Source organism: Schistocerca gregaria, chromosome 8 (genome assembly GCF_023897955.1).
Source record: "Schistocerca gregaria isolate iqSchGreg1 chromosome 8, iqSchGreg1.2, whole genome shotgun sequence".
In the NCBI taxonomy this organism is placed as follows: domain Eukaryota; kingdom Metazoa; phylum Arthropoda; class Insecta; order Orthoptera; family Acrididae; genus Schistocerca; species Schistocerca gregaria.
In genome coordinates, this window is record NC_064927.1 from 175,137,323 (window position 1) to 175,158,488 (window position 21,166).

Below are 21,166 nucleotides of genomic sequence, written 5' to 3' on the forward strand. Positions count from 1 at the left end.
TACATCTTGCTCACCAGCTGGTAGAGTTTTGTCATGACTGGCTCTCCCAAGGCCGTCAGTAGTTCTAATGGAATGTTGTCTACTCCGGGGGCCTTGTTTCGACTCAGGTCTTTCAGTGCTCTGTCAAACTCTTCACGCAGTATCGTATCTCCCATTTCGTCTTCATCTACATCCTCTTCTATTTCCATAATATTGTCCTCAAGTACATCGCCCTTGTATAAACCTTCTATATACTCCTTCCACCTTTCTGCCTTCCCTTCTTTGCTTAGAACTGGGCTGCCATCTGAGCTCTTGATATTCATACACGTGGTTCTCTTCTCTCCGAAGGTCTCTTTAATTTTCTTGTAGGCAGTATCTACTTTACCCCTAGTGAGATAAGCTTCTACATCCTTACATTTGTCCTCGAGCCATCCCTGTTTAGCCATTTTGCACTTCCTGTCGATCTCATTTTTGAGACGTTTGTATTCCTTTTTGCCTGCTTCATTTACTGCATTTTTAGATTTTCTCCGTTCATCAATTAAATTCAATATTTCATCTGTTACCCAAGGATTTCTAGCAGCCCTCGTCTTTGTACCTACTTTATCCTCTGCTGCCTTCACTACTACATCCCTCAGAGCTACCCATTCTTCTTCTACTGTATTTCTTTCCCCTATTCCTGTCAATTGTTCCCTTATGCTCTCCCTGAAACTCTGTACAACCCCTGGTTCTTTCAGTTTATCCAGGTCCCATCTCCTTAATTTCCCACATTTTTGCAGTTTCTTCAGTTTTAATCTACAGGTCATAACCAATAGATTGTGGTCAGAGTCCACATCTGCCCCTGGAAATGTCTTACAACTTAAAACCTGGTTCCTAAATCTCTGTCTTACCATTATATAATCTATCTGATACCTTTTAGTATCTCCAGGGTTCTTCCACGTATACAACCTTCTTTCATGATTCTTAAACCAAGTGTTAGCTATGATTAAGTTGTGCTCTGTGCAAAATTCTACTAGGCGGCTTCCTCTTTCATTTCTTAGCCCCAATCCATATTCACCTACTATGTTTCCTTCTCTCCCTTTTCCTACACTCGAATTCCAGTCACCCATTACTATTAAATTTTCGTCTCCCTTCACTGTCTGAATAATTTCTTTTATTTCATCGTACATTTTTTCAATTTCTTCATCATCTGCAGAGCTAGTTGGCATATAAACTTGTACTACTGTAGTAGGTGTGGGCTTCGTATCTATCTTGGCCACAATAATGCGTTCACTATGCTGTTTGTAGTAGCTTACCCGCATTCCTATTTTCCTATTCATTATTAAACCTACTCCTGCATTACCCCTATTTGATTTTGTGTTTATAACTCTGTAGTCACCTGACCAGAAGTCTTGTTCCTCCTGCCACCGAACTTCACTAATTCCCACTATATCTAACTTTAACCTATCCATTTCCCTTTTTAAATTTTCTAACCTACCTGCCCGATTAAGGGATCTGACATTCCACGCTCCGATCCGTAGAACGCCAGTTTTCTTTCTCCTGATAACGACATCCTCCTGAGTAGTCCCCGCCCGGAGATCCGAATGGGGGACTATTTTACCTCCGGAATATTTTACCCAAGAGGATGCCATCATCATTTAATCATACAGTAAAGCTGCATGTCCTCGGGAAAAATTACGGCTGTAGTTTCCCCTTGCTTTCAGCCGTTCGCAGTACCAGCACAGCAAGGCCGTTTTGGTTAATGTTGCAAGGCCAGATCAGTCAATCATCCAGACTGTTGCCCCTGCAACTACTGAAAAGGCTGCTGCCCCTCTTCAGGAACCACACGTTTGTCTGGCCTCTCAACAGATACCCCTCCGTTGTGGTTGCACCTACGGTACGGCCATCTGTATCGCTGAGGCACGCAAGCCTCCCCACCAACGGCAAGGTCCACGTACCTTACACATTTGTGACTATTACAGCACCATCTATCACAAAGTGAAAAAAGTGGTTCAACTAAAACAGTCATATTTCTTTACGTACTACACGAATGTGTAATAAAAATTTGGGGTTCGTATTTAAAAAGACGCAGTTTGAACTATGGCAGCGCGATCTAGCGGGCCAACCATAGCGCCATTTGTTTTCCCCCTTCAAGCTAGACAAGTTTCGTTCTTTGTAGTTTTTTTCGTTTGATACTTATTTCGTGAGATATTTGGCCCGGTCACTATCAATGAACCACCCAGTATAGGAGGAGCAGAAACAAATAGGACATTATTCTAAGTGTGATAAGAGCAGAAAATGGGAAGATACAACATCGTACACGAGTTCCTTATGGCCTCGCACGTGGGAACGTGCATCTCGGAGCAGAACTGTCAACTATTGGCGTACTACTGTCGTGAACATCGAGGGTACCCAGAAAATATGAAAAAGTGTTGGTGGTCTACATCTCGTTACAGAAAGTGCAGGTCGGAGGCGTGTTGGCTCTGTGAAACAATACAGACATCAATCTGTGACAGGTATGACGGCAGTGTACAATACCGGCGCCGACACAAGTGTTTCAGGACGCAGCCTTCGGCGCACATTGTTGAACATTGGACTCCGATGTAGATGACCCACAGGTGTTGCCTTATCAGATGCATGACGTTCCTTGTTCCATGACATCGAGCGTTGTAGCACATTGTTTAGCACACTGGACTCACATTCGGAAGAACGACGGCTCAAACTCTCGTCCGACCAACCTGATTTAGGTTTTCCTGTCTTCACTCTAATGAGCTAAAGGCAAATGTCGGGATATAGTTCCTTCGAAAGCGTACGGCTGCTTTCCTTCCCCATCCCTCCCCAATTCGACCCCGTGCTCCGTCTCTAATGATCTCGTTGTTGCCGGGACGTTAAACCCTAATTTCATCCTGTTCTGTTACACCAGGACGACGGTTGTATATGGGGACGTCGTCATCCCGTCAAATGACTACTCAGAAGATGTACCACTCCGCGGACTCACGCTGGGAAATATGCTACATTCACCTGGGCTTGTAAAGAATTTGTGTTATTAATCTAAGGCACCACGACAGCTGCAGACGATACGAAAAATTTGCGGACCATCTGTCATCTTCCAGCAGGATACCAGCCCATGGCACAAAGACAGAATCGTGCAACAGTGCTTTGAAGTGATGACAGCTAATTCACGTTGATGTCTTGGATATAAAATTTAACTGATGCCGAGGTATCATAAATGGGACGCCATTAGGCACTGGTTCTGTGTCAGCAGTCCGTAATTTACGGGAAACGTGTGTGCAGTGAGTAAGCTTTGGTGTCACATTCCACCGAAAACCTACTAAGAACTTTCTAACCCTTGCGAAGCAGAATCATTGGAGCTTTGGGTTTCAAAATTGGACCAACGGCGGTCAAAATATTTCCTTCAAGTTTAATTTTTGATTATTTTCCTCATGACATATTTAAACAGTCATTGTTGAATAAGATTATGTCGATATATAGGGTTATTGCATGATGATGTTACAAACTTTCAGGGATGATGAAGAAGGAGTATGTGTAATTTGCGCAATCAAAAGGTTTCCGTTCGAAAGCCATTCAGTCCGGAATCTATATGACTATCATGCAAACTCGCCGTCAGGGCTGAGACAATCATTCCATCGACGCAACTACTTGAAGATATCCGTTTAGTGGAGCATCACGTCCTGCTGCAAATCATCCTAATCCGACAGGAATCGGGGACCCTTCAAGCGCTCTTTTAAGGGGCTGAAGGCGTGAATCTCATGGAGAGGAATCAATAGAATAGGGAGAGTTCTCGTCTGTGTCCCACTTCAGTTGACGTAAGTTCTGCGTTACTACATTTGCGGTATGAAGACTTGCGTTATCATGAAGCAGCACACTCCTTATTGCAGTTTCCCTGGACGTTTAGCTTTAATTGCACGCCGCGATCTCTCCAGTGTCGCGCAGTACCGTTCCCCTACGATGGAGATATCAGATTACTTGAAATTAATCATCAGTTTGTTCCGGTAATCGCAATATAGGGTGAGCATCACTTCAACAGCCACCAACGCAAAATCTTGTGCACCATTCCACAACGGTGGTTGGTTTTCGACACACATTCTGTCCCATAGACATCTTCATTCTCCGATGGATGTCTACTTTCGACAGCCAAGAAATGAACGTTAGCCCTGTCTGGACATATTTTATAACCACGTCGTCATGGTTCACGTTTCCGCATTTACTGCATGCTTGTAGAAAAGAAACGAATGCGACAGTAATCCCTTGCCTATATATCAGTTCTTATACAACCGCATCGGAATCGCGCCACGTTGCGTGTGCCCTGCAGCAACGATCTCAAACGGAAATAGTTTGATCGCTATATACATCAAATTGAGATAAGGAGACCTTGTCGAAATGTATAAGGGAATATCGTTTTGATACCTCTGATAGTGGAATGCATGTCTCGGTACTGTTATTGCTAAGACTTTAGGAAAGGAAACTTTCAGAGGTTGTAATACCTGTCTCCACGAAAACAAGAAAATATGTGTAGCAAACATATGCTCTATAACACATACTTTACGAGCTATGAGTAGTTGCTCATTTTCGACACTGTGAAATACCTCTTCGGCTGCAAGCGTCGGGTTTCTATATTTTTGGGGTACTAATAAGGACCGAAACAAGAAACAAATACGGGCTTTAAAATGTATACCTTAAGGGATATAGGCCCTTGTTCAATGTAAGTGACGTGTTCCATAGTTGCGATTAAGGTATCCACTTCAGAGTCCATTTTCACTCGACAATTTTTTCTTGTTCCGGTCCATTCTACTATCTCTGAAATCTGTCTATCTTGTAGTCTTAGAAACAACAGTACCGGTGCATGTATTCCACTGTCAGAGGTATCAGAACAATTTTAATTTTTCTCTTTCGACTCTGTCATTTCCTGATCAGGGTCTCCTGCTTCCAACTGATAAATTTACCATTCTCCATTATCCCTGAAAGTTTGTAGTATCATCACGGTATCACCCTGTGCAAACAGAAAGGGCCTATGAACGCTAATGACAAACACCACAGCACTTCAGAATATCTGCATCTGCTAGTGTACGGTTCATAGACAGTCTATGGTAGCACTAATCTGTCTTGCTTGATTTTCAGTGAAACTCTGAAACACTAATCATGTATCTTCCACTGAGAACTACTTAAATCCAAAACATATAAATCTGAAGGAATTCAAGCCATAAAGTACACGATTAAAGTGATGGGATACTACATGCAACCTCACTCTTTGTGAAACTAAGGTACACTGAGAACTCTTACCTGACTTTCCGTTGATATCCTTGGCTTTGAGGTTGCGAGCCTTGAGTAGAGTGAGGGTGAGGATGCTGTTACTGGGGTGGTAGCACAGGGACGTCAGCAGCTCCCCACACTTGTCCTTGGCCGGCGGCTTCAACGCCTTCCAGAACGATGGCTTCTCTGACAAGTCCACCTGAAACGCGTCACAGGTCCTCTAGTCACAGTAAACCACGAGGTAATGAAAACTAGGTTGGAAGTACACAACAGCAAAGAGTTACAGAGTATGTCTAATTGGGTCAGACTGTACATACGAAATGGAACGTAGAGACCAGAACCTTTTCGACGTCTTAAACTGGGCTGGCAAGGTTTCATATTTATTCATCGCACTGGTCTGGTCATGTCGCTCGAAGAAAGGTGTAGATCGGCAGAAATGGAGGAACATCTTGGGATTCCACTATGCATATCACTTCAAAGAGTCCACATCACCAAGAGACTAAGGTAACTGATGGCGATGATACTATTAGCGACATTTGCTAATTTTAGCTTCTTCTCAGATGTTGTTAATATGTACAACCGACAGTAAAATGCGGAAGTAGCTTCCTCAGCACACCATCTAGAGGTGGAGTGAATTTTTCTTATTTTATCTATTTTATTTTATATCATGTCTGAGTTCGGACCTATATACATTGACAATCGGCACACACCTTTATTTCTTTATGACTGATATTAGTGCTTTACAACGTATACCACGAAGAAGATATCAAGTAAGCGAAGGAAAACTGGGAAATGTACAACAGACAAGTTAAGGTTTCTAGGTATCGTAGCGCTTGTACAAGTGGAGAGGGAGGGGTGGGGGGGGGGCGTCAAATCAAATCTTATCTATAGGCCACACAACTTCCATTATTCGCACTCAAAACGGTCAATGTAAGTTGGGTTGCCTGTCTGAAGGTGTGTGCAGTATTCTATGGGCCAGTTTTAATTGGCTTACAATGTTATTAGGTGTAGGGACGACTTGGGAGACCTGTTGAAAGTAGAAGTAATTAGAACAGAATATAACGTAAAGAAAAACAAAGGTGAAGGTGGTGGGTAGTACAACGGAGATGACGACATGCTTATCGCTGAAACTGATACTGACACAATATTATTATTTTCGGAAGAATTAAGGAAGAAGAAAGAACAGTATTCAACGACGTGTCGACAGCGAGTTCATTCGAGGCACAGGAGCAAGGGCTAGGAGTAAGGAATGATGTGTAAGGAAATCAGCCATGTTGCCCCCAAAGGAAGCATACTAGCAACTGCCTTAAGTGATTTAGGGCTACCACGAAATTCTAATACGCCGTTAGGGGACTCATATCGTCTTTCTCCTGAATGAGAATCCAGTGTGCTAAGCACTTCTTCGGTGAGTCTTTAAGGAAATTTCCTAATTAAAAACTACGATTTACCAGGATGTCTGAAGGAAGAAGGACTGCACAGACTAATTGGGTCAGGAAAGTAAAGCTTTCTTCTACAAAAGAACACTACTCGTATCTTACATTGGAATGGAAATCGGGAAGAAGTTCCATGGGAGTGTATGTCTGGAGCTCATTCTTGTAAGGGAGTGAACGGGCATCAGTGGACATCTGGAGAAGAATAAATGAGAAGCACGTACCAAGTGCTAAAATTGTAGAATGATAAAAATTAGTAGGGCAGCTCAGTTACTAAATAAAGTAGCGCTAAAAGGAATTGCTTGTGAGTTGCGGTAATGAGGCAATGGAAGTCTAGTACCACAAGAAGGGGCAGATTACTAGAGAACCGGTTTCAGAATACAGAAATAGTTAACAAGGCGCTGAAGACAACGCAATGGGATAAAAATAGAAGATCTAGAGAGAGACTCGATTTGATAATAGATATTAGTGGATATTAGATATAGCAGTCACGTACATGTGAATTTGCTAGCACAGGAAAAGGTGTAGAACTGCTGCAAATGAATAGAAAGACCAACTGCTTACAGAGAAAGTGCTTGAAGAATAATAGTATGTCCCTCACTTAAACGTCTTGCTTTAATGAACGGGTACAGCAAGCCATTAAATGTGCAATACGGGAAAAAAGGGATAAAAGAAAATTTACATACGGTGCATTTGACAACGTAGTAGTAAGAATAAATTATTAAATTTCCCACAGGCGTTGAAACATATTACATAAAAAGCCACCTATGGCAAATAAAAGACACTAACCCAGCATGCGACTGATTGGAACTGAGCTTGAATGGCAGATACAGATACTCAAACATAAACTTATACGAATTTAGAAAAAAATTCTATAGAAATTATTAGAATTTTAATGAAATTTCCGTTTATTGTTTCAATCGCATTTAACAGGAAATTTTTTTACAAATTGATAAACAATATTTTTACGTCAACTATCATCTTCAAACGACATGTATTGTAAATGAAAGTAGCAGTGTACAATACCGATCCATCATCCGTGTTGTATCAGTAATGCTATCTTTCATAGAAATTGAGTCAAAGAGCTTGTATAGCACCATAAAAAGTTTTATACTTTGAAACGTCTCTGCATAAACCATTTTACGATACTGTACAGGCTCTTTGTTTCTGTTGCTGGCACAGACAAGTTGGCTGCAAGTAACAGATTTTATTAGAAGATCTAAAATAACAATGTTATGGGATATGCAGTCCGCCCCTGGTAAATGAGTGGTCAGCGCGACGGAATGGCATACCTAACGGCCCGGGTTCGATTCACGGCTGGGTCGGAGATTTTCTCCGCTCAGAGATTGGGTGTTGTGTTATCCTTATCATTATAATTTCATCCCCATTGACACGAAAGTTGCTGAAGTGGCGTCAACTCGAATGACTTCCACCAGGCGAACGGTCAACCGGACGGGAGGCGCTAGCCACACGACACTTCCATTTTTTTTTTTTATGGAATATGCACTGCTAGATTCGTTTATATTACTGCTTGTGATATGAAAGTGTTAGTCAAGTTGCTGGTAATCACTTTGTAAAATTTTTTAATGGCGACTATGACTGAGACAGTAGATAGAATATTTTGAAAATTTTTGGAATGATTTTAACGAAATTTTTTAAAACATTTGTATTTTTATATCTGATTATATGTTTATGATCGTTTTCTCCTGTTCTGACAATGTCACATATATTCAGACACAGGTACGTTATTCCAAGTTGTTTCAGCTCTGTGCCATTAATCGTAGTGGCTAGCGATTGATTGTATGCCAGTCTCCCAGCACTTAAGGTTGCTTGTCTTCAGTGAACCAAACGACACAGAAACTTGAGGGAGTGTACATCTTTCCGAATGATGACAATCATACACTGCACCGACGACATAATGAGATGATTAATCCTCTACGTTTCATGGGTGTACCTCGGACTGGGAACGATTCCATGATGTTATGGTCGTGTTCCTTGTACCATGAATTTGTCCCTGTCAATCAGGCTGCCTATAACGTAAACCGGGGTGTTCCTGTCACCATTCTCGGTGACCAAATGTTGCTCCTTGACCAAACTGTAGAAATACGTTCAGGTATGACCTAGGCAAATGTGTTAGGATCAGTATTCTTCGTGACGCTAATTAATGACTTTACACATATCATTTGGTTATCTATGAAGATATACTGATTGAAATGTACAAATAATCAAATCTTCATAAATTTTCAAAAAATTGCGAAGACTGGGAAATTACATTAAATGTTCGCAGATGTAAAATATTGTTTTTGTCAGAAAGGAAAGTATAATATCCTGAAAGTACACAATTTTGATCGGTTGGCTCCTGCAAATACACTCCTGGAAATTGAAATAAGAACACCGTGAATTCATTGTCCCAGGAATGGGAAACTTTATTGACACATTCCTGGGGTCAGATACATCACATGATCACACTGACAGAACCACAGGCACATAGACACAGGCAACAGAGCATGCACAATGTCGGCACTAGTACAGTGTATATCCACATTTCGCAGCAATGCAGGCTGCTATTCTCCCATGGAGACGATCGTAGAGATGCTGGATGTAGTCCTGTGGAACGGCTTGCCATGCCATTTCCACCTGGCGCCTCAGTTGGACCAGCGTTCGTGCTGGACGTGCAGACCGCGTGAGACGACGCTTCATCCAGTACCAAACATGCTCAATGGGGGACAGATCCGGAGATCTTGCTGGCCAGGGTAGTTGACTTACACCTTGTAGAGCACGTTGGGTGGCACGGGATACATGCGGACGTGCATTGTCCTGTTGGAACAGCAAGTTCCCTTGCCGGTCTAGGAATGGTAGAACTATGTGTTCGATGACGGTTTGGATGTACCGTGCACTATCCAGTGTCCCCTCGACGATCACCAGAGGTTTACGGCCAGTGTAGGAGATCGCTCCCCACACCATGATGCCGGGTGTTGGCCCTGAGTGCCTCGGTCGTATGCAGTCCTGATTGTGGCGCTCACCTGCACGGCGCCAAACACGCATACGACCATCATTGGCACCAAGGCAGAAGCGACTCTCATCGCTGAAGACGACACGTCTCCATTCGTCCCTCCATTCACGCCTGTCGCGACTCCACTGGAGGCGGGCTGCACGATGCTGGGGCGTGAGCGAAAGACGGCCTAACGTTGTGCGGGACCGTAGCCCAACTTCATGGAGACGGTTGCGAATTGTCCTCGCCGATACCCCAGGAGCAAAAGTGTCCCTAATTTGCTGGGAAGTGGCGGTGCGGTCCCCTACGGCACTGCGTAGGATCCTACGGTCTAGGCGTGTATCCGTGCGTCGCTGCGGTCCGGTCCCAGGTCGACGGGCACGTCACCTTCCGCCGACCACTGGCGACAACATCGATGTAATGTGGAGACCTCACGCCCCACGTGTTGAGCAATTCGGCGGTACGTCCACCCAGCCTCCCGCATGCCCACTATACGCCCTCGCTCAAAGTCCGTCAACTGCACATACGGTTCACGTCCACGCTGTCGCGGCATGCTGCCAGTGTTAAAGACTGCGATAGAGCTCCGTATGCCACGGCAAACTGGCCGACACTGACGGCGGCGGTGCACAAATGCTGCGCAGCTAGCGCCATTCGACGCCAACACCGCGGTTCCTGGTGTGTCCGCTGTGCCGTGCGTGTGATCATTGCTTGTACAGCCCTCTCACAATGTCCGGAGCAAGTATGGTTGGTCTGACACACCGGTGTCAACGTGTTCTTTTTTCCATTTCCAGGAGTGTATTTGGGTAAAACAATAAATTGTCTTGATACGAAACTGAGCAAGCCAACGGCAAACTATGGTTATTTGGTAGAATACTAGGGAATCGCAATAAACCTTTACTTGCAACTTCCTTCAGTCTCTCCAGGTTTACTGTCATAAAGTTACTGAATTTAAAGCCATGTTTAAGATTTTGAAATGCAGTTACCCTACCCAAAAAGGACTATTATAAAACATTAGTGTGACAGTCCTAAAATGTTGCTCCAGTTTCTGAAATCGTCACAGCATGAGATAATATAGCGTATTGAATATATATCGAAATAGAAACGAAGTCCTATGCTTCTAGAGAGAGCGTAGGGATCCTAGGCAACACTTAGTCATCTCGGGGCAGGTGAAAATCCCTGACCACGCCGGGAATTGAACCTGGGACCACGTGCTCGGGAAGCGAGAATGCTACAGCGAGACCACGAGCTATGGACATTGAACAGATATAAAGCAGTATTTCTTGAACATATATAAATACGTTCAAGAAAAAACTCTTAGTCATGAATCTGGCTGTTCGTTACAATCTCCTACTTAATGCCCCAGCAGCGGTCGCGAAGACAAAATCAGGCTAATTTAAGCATGCACAGAAGCCCTTTAGGAACCCTGCTGTCCATTCTTTGTACGCTAATTGAACGGGGAAAAACCAAGATATCTGGTATAATGGGAAGGACCCTCTGTCCAGCTCTTCACAGTGTATGTACAGTAGGTGTAACTCAACAACCTGTGAATATTTCCATAATCTCTCATGTCCATAGCCATATTTATAGGGGTGACGCATACATGCATTCTTTGACGAACACTCATGCACCCAATCGGAACTCTCCTTTACTGTTAAATCATTCGATCATTATTCTGTAGAACAGTCAGTGAAACGTTCTATCAATATTACAGATATTTATAAACGTTAACTGATTCTATCTATAAGTGGCCTCTACTAGATCTGTCATACCAGAAGTAGTTAGCTGACTCTCGGTCCCACTTTACTCAGGGCACCTTGGCCATGGTCCAAACAATCCCATTTTTCCTTCAAGTTCAAAAGTATTTTTCCCGAAAATTACGTAAAGAGTGAAACTTCCAGTATTTCTACATGCAAACGCAGCACCGCGATGTTTAATGGCTATTACTGATTCGATTATTACATTTGATCTCAATTAGTACTAAGTTTATACACCATCACATTTAGCAGCCCTTTGGCGTAACTAACCTTTTTAATAATGGCGCATTTAGACGACACGTGGTAATGTGTTATATCACTCAAATTACATATCTTAATTGCAAAGCAAGAGTCCAGCCCACGAAATACGAAATGTCAGCACCAAAAATCGTGATGACGGTAGTGGCGGTGATGATAGAGAAAGACAGTGGCAAATGACATAGCCAAAGAAAGAGGTCGATAACTCAAGATTAAAATCTTTGACATCGATACCGTAATAATCAAGTATAATTATAGATGTCTGATTATGAAAGAAAACTGAGTCTCTGCACCAAATTTTAATTATCTCTCAAAATAAAGAAAAGTCTAAGCATGAAACGCATGTGATTCTACTGTTATAATTTAGTTGTCCTATAATATTTAAAGTACACGCTGATCGCAACTGTGGTATTTCTGATACGTAACAACTCAGATTTTTTTTTGAATTATTTAGAATTTTTCAAAATCCTGTATTTTAAAATTTCCCATCGTTACCATTTCGGTTTTGTAATTTCTCACCATCCGCCATCTTGATGACATTGTGTTCGAGGTCATTGATGGGGTCATCCCCGAATGTAGGAAGCCTAATGAGCAGAGGTATAGTGGACCAGAACATACATAGCTATACTACTGAAATGGAATGAAAGCTAAATAATACATTGGAGTTTCAAAGGAATAACAATGTCTATAACTGTTGAATAAAACAACTGAAGAAAATTTGGATACTTATCTAACAATATCAAACGCCTAAGAGGTAGGTAAGTTAAATTTTAATGGATGCTAAAGTGACCGTTATTTCTGTCAACTCCTGCTATACTATAGAATAATATATGTTCGTAAATTATGGCTTACATATCCCAAAGAATAACATACTAATTTACGCTGACAACTAAATTTTGTGTGTTGCATGAGCTAACTTACAAATGATTAGTAAGAACCAAAGATAAATATAATGTGTTAAGTAGACGGTAAATTTATCCTTTCCACGACATTATGAAACATCGCGCAAGACTCCTATGGAACATGCAGCTAACCTACCAACAATCTGTATGCCTTAAAAGTATCCAATAACTTATCCAAAGTAGAATGACATTCATATAGCGTGACGTATATAGCGACTGGAAACAGTAAAGCCAATTTTATATCGCAGTCTTGTCTTGCAGAACCATGAATGCTAAGATATAGTTCTTCTCATTCTGTATACATTCATCACAGACTGGACACTTTACCATCCCCACAGTATGAATGAATGGGATATTCGATCCATAGTCCCAGCAAAGAACAATGTGCATGCACACACACGCGTGCAGCCATGTGCGCACGCACACACACGTGTGCAGGCATGTGCGCACGCACGCGCGCGCGCGCACACACACACACACACACACACACACACACACACACACACACACAAATGGTTCAAATTGCTTTGAACACTATGGGACTTAACATCTTACGTCATCAGTCCCCTAGAACTTAGAACTACTCAAACCTAACTAACCTAAGGACATAACACACATCCATGCCCGAGGCAGGATTCGAACCTGCGACCGTAGCAGTCGCGTGGTTCCGGACACACACACACACCTTTACATACATATATCTAAAATTGAGGTTGCTGAAGATTGTTGCTGGCTCCAACTGATACTAGCCAAATGAAGCCATCACAAACATTTTACATTAATCATCGATCCATGAGTGCATAAAACGGAAGAAATAAAAATGTCCATAAGAAGGATCATTCCACATCACTTACTTCCCCATTTGCTAGGTACACAAAGACTCGACCTCTTCAGATAAAAGATCAGTCTCCACCTTCGCCAGACACTTCAGTATATAGCTTAGTACAGACGTAAATAACTGGTACTCGTTATTACTCATTTTATTACAAGAGAATTGCGTCATTCAGCACTTCCAAATGGGTTCTGCGTGTCGCAAACACGCAGTGTGATATCGTAAGAAGAATGAATGGATAGCTCAGTCTTCAAAAACATTAAAGAGTGGTTTCAGTTGGAAGGAAGAATCATGCTCGCGAAAAACTGCAGACTTGTTTCACTTTAAAATAATAAATCAGTTAACTTGTGTTTGTGTAAGACCGTTCTTGAGCAAAGGAAGACTTTTTCTTCCTTTACCTAGAAAAGCTTTGCTGTACCATCATGAGTGGGACTCTTATTCTCATTCCACTGAACAACAGGAAAATTTACACCTGTACATATTCAAATTTCCAGTTTTTAAGGAAAGTTATCACAAATTCGAAAATAAACATTTTTATATAGTCTTCGTGAAAATTTTTGCAATGTCCTGTGTTTCGCTTTACTTGTATTTTTCTTGTCACATAACACTGTAATTAGTTTAATGGTGAAAGTTATTTATATAGAAAATCTCCAACTGAGGATGTTATGGTTAGCATTATTGTATTCCATGCAGTGACACATGTGGGTTCATGTGTGTGTGTGTGTGTGTGTGTTTGTGTGTGTTGTGTGTGTTTTAGTAAAGATCTATTTAAGACCTGTTTGTGATAGGTGTATCTTTCAGTTTTGTTTAAATTGTGTCGTTCAGTTTGAGTATGTTTGTATTCTGTCCTTTCTCAACAGATATTTGTTTGGTTATGTATAGCTCATTTTTGTAGTTTGGTTTACTGACGGGAGTTTTAGTCAACATGTACCGTACATAGTGGAAACCAGCATGTTTGTGCGTGATTCTGTGGTTTGAGTTATTGTGAGTGGCTTTGCTAGTGGTGGTGACTTACCCAGTTATGAAAAATTGTTTTGGTTGTGTCTGTGTACTGTCAGGTCAAAAAAATTTGGCTCCTTGACATTATCTGTTTCTATGGTCAATTTTAGTTTTGATTAGGCTGTATTTATTAGTTTGTGGATGCTGCTGGGTGTTTCATCTAGGAGGCAAATGATATCATCTGCTGAGCAATGACAAAAGACTACTATCCCACATTCTTTTATCCCTTATATGGTTTCAAACAATTTGTTTTCAGAGTAAGTTCATTGACTGGTAACCCCGTGGGAAGTCCATCTGGTTGTGAGTAAAACTGGTCGTCAAATGAAAAATAGATGAAATCTTCTCGGGTTATCAGCCGAGTGGTGGCGTCGTCTTGTCGCAACGTTTCGATGAGTTTCGTACCCATCATCTTCGCCAGAAGATGATGGGTACGAAACTCATCGAAACGTTGCGACAAGACGACGCCACCACTCGGCTGATAACCCGAGAAGATTTCATCAATGGAATACGCCGAGAAAGACTGCAATCGCATAAATGAAAAATAGTTTTGCTCTGTGATTCATTTTAGAATGGTTGTTAGTTCTCTTATATGGGATTTGGGAATTTATTTCTGTTGTTCTGATTACAGTTTGACGACTTTGATGGTTTCAGTGATGGGGATAGTCGTGTACATGGATGTGATCTGGAATGATGTGAATATGGCAGCTGAGATTATATTTGTATCGTATATTGAAATCCCACCAATAATAAATGCATATGCCGTATATACAGACAAATAGCAATTAATCTCCCTTTCCTGCTGAAAGTTACTTGAGATGTGAATGAAATAACAGATTCACAAGAGCAATCTGAATAACAATTGACACAACTTTCTGAATGAGTAATGCTAGGATCTGTTAAGTAGTGTTGTTGGTATACTTTACTGTTGTTTGAGCGTTACCAAATGTGATACACAAAATTTGCCTCAGCGTAAATAATAGTGGAAGGAAGACAAGGATTTCTGGTCAGATGAGTATCGGGTAATATAAACAGCAGCAGAAAATGGTATAACGGGTATAGGATTCGTTATGAATAGGAAGGTAAGGCAGAGGGTGTGTTACTGTGAACAGTTCAGTGACCGGGTTGTTCTAATCAGAATCGACAGCAGACTAACGCCGACAACAATAGTTCAGGTATACATGCCGACGTCGCAAGCTGAAGATGAACAGATAGAGAAAGTGTATGAGGATATTGAAAGGGCAATGCAGTATGTAAAGGGGGACGAAAATCTAATAGTCATGGGCGACTGGAATGCAGTTGTAGGGGAAGGAGTAGAAGAAAAGGTTACAGGAGAATATGGGCTTGGGACAATGAATGAAAGAGGAGAAAGACTAATTGAGTTGTGTAACAAGTTTCAGCTAGTAATAGCGAATACCCTGTTCAAGAATCAGAAGAGGAGGAGGTATACTTGGAAAAGGCCGGAAGATACGGGAAGATTTCAATTAGATTACATCATGGTCAGACAGAGATTCCGAAATCAGATACTGGATTGTAAGGCGTACCCAGGAGCAGATATAGACTCAGATCACAATATAGAAGTGATGAAGACCAGGCTGAAGTTCAAGACATTAGTCAGGAAGAATCATACGCTAAGAAGTGGGATACGGAAGTTCTAAGGAATGACGAGATACGGTTGAAGTTCTCTAACGCTATAGATTCAGCAATAAGGACTAGCGCAGTAGGCAGCACAGTTGAAGAGGAACGGACATCTCTAAAAAGGGCCATTACAGAAGTTGGGAAGGAAAACATAGGTACAAAGAAGGTAGCTGCGAAGAAACCATGGGTAACAGAAGAAATACTTCAGTTGTTTGATGAAAGGGGGAAGTACAAACATGTTCCGAAAAAATCAGGAATACAGAAATACAAGTCCCTGAGGAATGAAATAAATAGGAAGTGCAGGGAAGCTAAGACGAAATGGATGCAGGAACATGAAGACATCGAAAACGATATGATTGTGGGAAGGACAGACTCAGCATACAGGAAAGTCAAAACAACCTTTGGTGACATTAAAAGCAACGGTGGTAACATTAAGAGTGCAACGGGAATTCCACTGTTAAATGCAGACGAGAGAGTAGATAGGTGGAAAGAATACATTGAAAGCCTCTATGAGGGTGAAGATATTTCTCATGTGATAGAAGAAGAAACAGGAGTCGATTTAGAAGAGATAGGGGATCCAGTATTAGAATCGGAATTTAAGAGAGCTTTGGAGGACTTACGGTCAAATAAGGCAGAAGGGATAGATAACATTCCATCAGAATTTCTAAAATCATTAGGGGAAGTGGCAACAAAACGACTATTCACGTTGGTATGTAGAATATATGAGTCTGGCGACATACCATCTGACATTCGGAAAACCATCATCCACACTATTCCGAAGACGGCAAGAGCTGACAAGTGCGAGAATTATCGCACAATCGAAGCTGCTTACAAGAATAATATACAGAAGAATGGAAAAGAAAATTGAGAATGCGCTAGGTGACGATCGGTTTGGCTTTAGGAAAAGCAAAGGCGCGAGGGAGGCAATTCTGACTTTACGGATAGTAATGGAAGCAAGGCTAAAGAAAAATCAAGACACGTTCTTAGGATTTGTCGACCTGGAAAAAGCGTTCGACCATATAAAATGGTGCAAGCTGTTCGAGATACTGAAAAAAGTAGGGCTAAGCTATAGGGAGAGACGGGTCATATACAATATGTACAACAACCAAGAGGGAATAATAAGAGTGGACGATCAAGAACGAACTGCTCGTATTAAGAAGGGAGTAAGACAAGGCTGTATCCTTTCGCCCCTACTCTTCAACCTGTACATCGAGGAAGCAATGATGGAAACAAAAGAAAGGTTCAGGAGTGGAATTAAAATACAAGGTGAAAGGATATCAATGATACGATTCGCTGATGACATTGCTATCCTGAGTGAAAGTGAAGAAGAATTAAATGATCTGCAGAACGGAATGAACAGTCTAATGAGTGCTCAGTATGGTTTGAGAGTAAATCGGAGAAAGACGAAGGTAATGAGAAATAGTAGAAATGAGAAAAGCGAGAAACTTAACATCAGGATTGATGGTCACGAAGTCAATGAAGTTAAGGAATTCTGCTACCTAGGCAGTAAAATAACCAATGACGGACGGGGCAAGGAAGACATCAAACGCAGACTCGCTATGGCAAAAAAGGCATTTCTGGCCAAGAGAAGTCTACTAATATCAAATACTGGCCTTAATATGAGGAAGAAATTTCTGAGGATGTACGTATGGAGTACAGCATTGTATGGTAGTGAAACATGGACAGTGGGAAAACCAGAACAGAAGAGAATCGAAGCATTTGAGATGTGGTGCTATAGACGAATGTTGAAAATTAGGTGGACTGATAAGGTGAGGAATGAGGAGGTTCTACGCAGAATCGGAAAGGAAAGGAACATGTGGAAAACACTGATAAGGAGAAGGGACAGGATGATAGGACATCTGCTAAGACATGAGGGAATAACTTCCATGGTACTAAAGGGAACTGTAGAGGGCAAAAACTGTAGAGGAAGACAGAGATTGGAATACGTCTAGCAAATAATTGAGGACGTAGGTTGCATGTGCTACTCTGAGACGAAGAGGTTAGCACAGGAAAGGAATTCGTGGCGGGCCGCATCAAACCAGTCAGTAGATTGATGACCAAAAAAAGAAAATAATAGTTCAACTATTTCTGATACTTGGAAATGCCATTGTGCTGCTGCATACACTATGTTCTAGCACTGAAAAGCAGATTGTGTGTGAGCGCGCGGGCGAGTGTGTGTGTGTGTGTGTGTGTGTGTGTGTGTGTGTGTGTGTGTGCGAGAGAGAGAGAGACAGACAGACAGAGAGAGACAGAGAGATATGGGATAAAATTCAAAAATTCGAAGTAATTTTGGTTTCTATAAATGGAATAGGAACAGACAGACTAAAGAGGATAGTAACACCTTCAAAGGAATAAAGACTGTAGGGATATTGGCAGTACACAGACACAGCTGAACTGGAATTATGTGGCTTTAAGAATAATTACATTGGACGAAGATATTTGTGTCTAATGGTAGGAAATGTTATTAGTCGGAGCAGACATATTGGTTGTGAATACATGTACAGACGTTGTACTAGAAGAACGTAATGAAGGAATTTGTTTAATGCGACAGAAAGGAAAGAACTGGTAAGAAACTCGGCTGTTGGCCTGAGAAAGATTACGGTATGTGTTGCATCATGCATTAAGTGTGGACGAACTCTTCAGCAAAGATATATTTCAGTTCATTCTTCTGTATAAAGTATTTGCGATCTCCTCTCAAGTGATAGGACAGGAAAAGAAATAGATGCTGCCCCTGTGCAAAAGACTCCATTATGAAATTATGTCCAGTATTAATTGAAGCTCTTTCCGTTAGCTAAGTACATTGAAGTGTCATTGTCAAATGCTGGCAGACGAAGGAGAATGCCAGCTGTAAGAAAGGAAGAGTGAAATTAGCAATCAGCTCAGATAAAGGTTCTGGGCCACGTACTGTGTGTTACGCTGCGTAGGGTACAAAGTGAATAGTTGTACTTAATACGTGGAATCAGAACAGCCTCTGTCATTAATTGACAGACTTCAGAACCCTGTTTCTGCGAAGTGTAATGGTAACAGGACTGATAAATACACAACACATTGCTATTACTTGCTGTTCTATCTGCAGAGCTATTGCTAATTTCTATTGTGGTATATCACTGAATGGACTTAGATTTGGTGAAAGAGAAAAGTCAATTAATTCCATGTTATATTTAGTAAATGAATTGTTAAACTTTCCAGTAATTAGCGACGTTGTTCTGCTTCCTGACTATAGTATCACAAGCCTGTGATGTCAAGGGAGCTATAAATTTGATTCAAACTCATATCATTTCATGGAACGTTGCTATTGAACACTGGTAAATAATACATACTAAAATCTGTGTTACCAATAAAGGCAGAAAACTACATTTTTCTATGGACCCTGACTTGTGAAAGGAACTTTATACGAACGTGTATTACTGTTGAATGCCTATGTTTGCGTTATGTTTCCTGCTGTACTTGAAGTGAAGGTAAGGAATGTAATACTCATACCAGTCACAATACTAATGCCTTACACAATTATTTGTAACCTTAATATGATTTTCAGTCTGTAAATGTCGGTGGTATGATATTCCTCACATTTTTCATTGAAGAAGCTAAAAATCATTTTAATCTCTTTTCATATGCAAATATTGATGTTTAGGAATTTTTGCTGTACAAGTAGGACTAGGTGTGGGAATTCCACGTTTACAGACGTGACCTGTTTTTTCAGCTCTTTGATGTGTGTATGCTTCAGTTACTTGTGTACGCACAATTTTTCTGTAAGCACAGTTGTATTTTTGTGGATCGGTGATACATAGGTGCATTCTTAGTTTACAGCTTGGAATATAGGTATATACTGCTTATCGGCTTATAGATTTTTTGAAGCTGTCACGTGTTTGTGCCTTTGTTTTGTCTTGTTTTGACCGTTTCATTTACTGTTTTGCGAAATGCTTTTTAGAAGTATCTGTGTACTTTATGGTAGCTTTATGTGCTATCACTGGTTACCTCCTACAAATACATGATGAAATAAGGGCCATTATGCCCTATGATAAGCATCTGCCCGTGGTTACCACATATTGTTATATAGCCGTCAGCCGTCCTTCTCAATGAATCTCGATGTCGTGTCAACACATCTGATTGCCTTTGGATTTGGTTACATGCATGAAACATGCCTAATATAATGTGTTTACATTGTCGATGGGTGTTGACCTCTAACTCAGTGATATGTACTGCAGTCCTTTGACCTCATGGGGAATGACCCCTCATGCGGAAGTCGCTGTACCAACATGCCGAACACTTGTTTTAGATGGCATGCAGCGTTGTGAATTTCGTTACGTGCACATTACGCTTTCAGTAGATTTAAGCTGGGACTACACGTTAGGTGAATAGCATGTCTGCGCTTTCATATTAGGACTACATTTCAATATATATGGTGTCCTCACGCTCCAAGAATCATTAATTGTGCCCCTATTCCAGCAGATTTACAGAATAAAACGTACAGAATGGCTAATACAGCAGACTGTCTGACAACAGCGCTACGATTCAGATGTATGTGACTGCAACTGCAACAACGATATTGAGAGGAGAGCACCAATGATATTGATGTACTTGAAAAGTTCTGTGTTAGGACCATCTTGTGACACTGGGCCAGATTCTGTCATCGTTGGACCGATATGAAAGGCTGAAGATACCAAAAATGTCGGCCTCGGTAAATCTGTTGTACATATGACGGATGCTATGTTACGTTAGATATCGTCAGTGTTTGCATTAGTCGCTGCGGAAATTAATAAAAGTGCATCAGCTGCTCTGCCCCTAAAGAAGTACTAAACAAGACGTTCACCACTCGACATTCGCAGGAAAATAAAGATAGGAAATACGTCTTCTCTTGTACATGAAATGGTGCAAAGTGGTGCAATAATATCGAATGCCTTATTGCTTACTAAGTGGGAAAAGTGATGGAATGGTGGTCTCTTCTTCAAACGACGGCTAAACGCACAAGTTTCTAAAGATATGATACTTTGTCTTGCTGACCTTCTGACCTTCACTTCATATTCAGTAGTAGACGAAAGAATGAAAAATAAGAGGAATATCAGATGGCATTATGAAGGTGTAGAGAGAGTATTCAGAAGCCTATGATAGAATATAATTATGTGAGCTGTTACAAAAGA

General features: G+C 41.3%; 1 protein-coding gene across 1 annotated transcript in view; it reads right to left on the reverse strand.

Annotated features, from left to right (window-relative positions):
* Positions 1 to 21,166, reverse strand: part of LOC126285102 (synaptotagmin-7-like) — a 351,548-nt gene that overhangs the window by 28,473 nt on the left and 301,909 nt on the right. Inside the window, exon 6 of the mRNA XM_049984426.1 lies at positions 5,257 to 5,425. Within this exon, the coding sequence (XP_049840383.1) occupies positions 5,257 to 5,425 (169 nt within the window). The remainder of the gene's footprint in view (positions 1 to 5,256; positions 5,426 to 21,166) is intronic.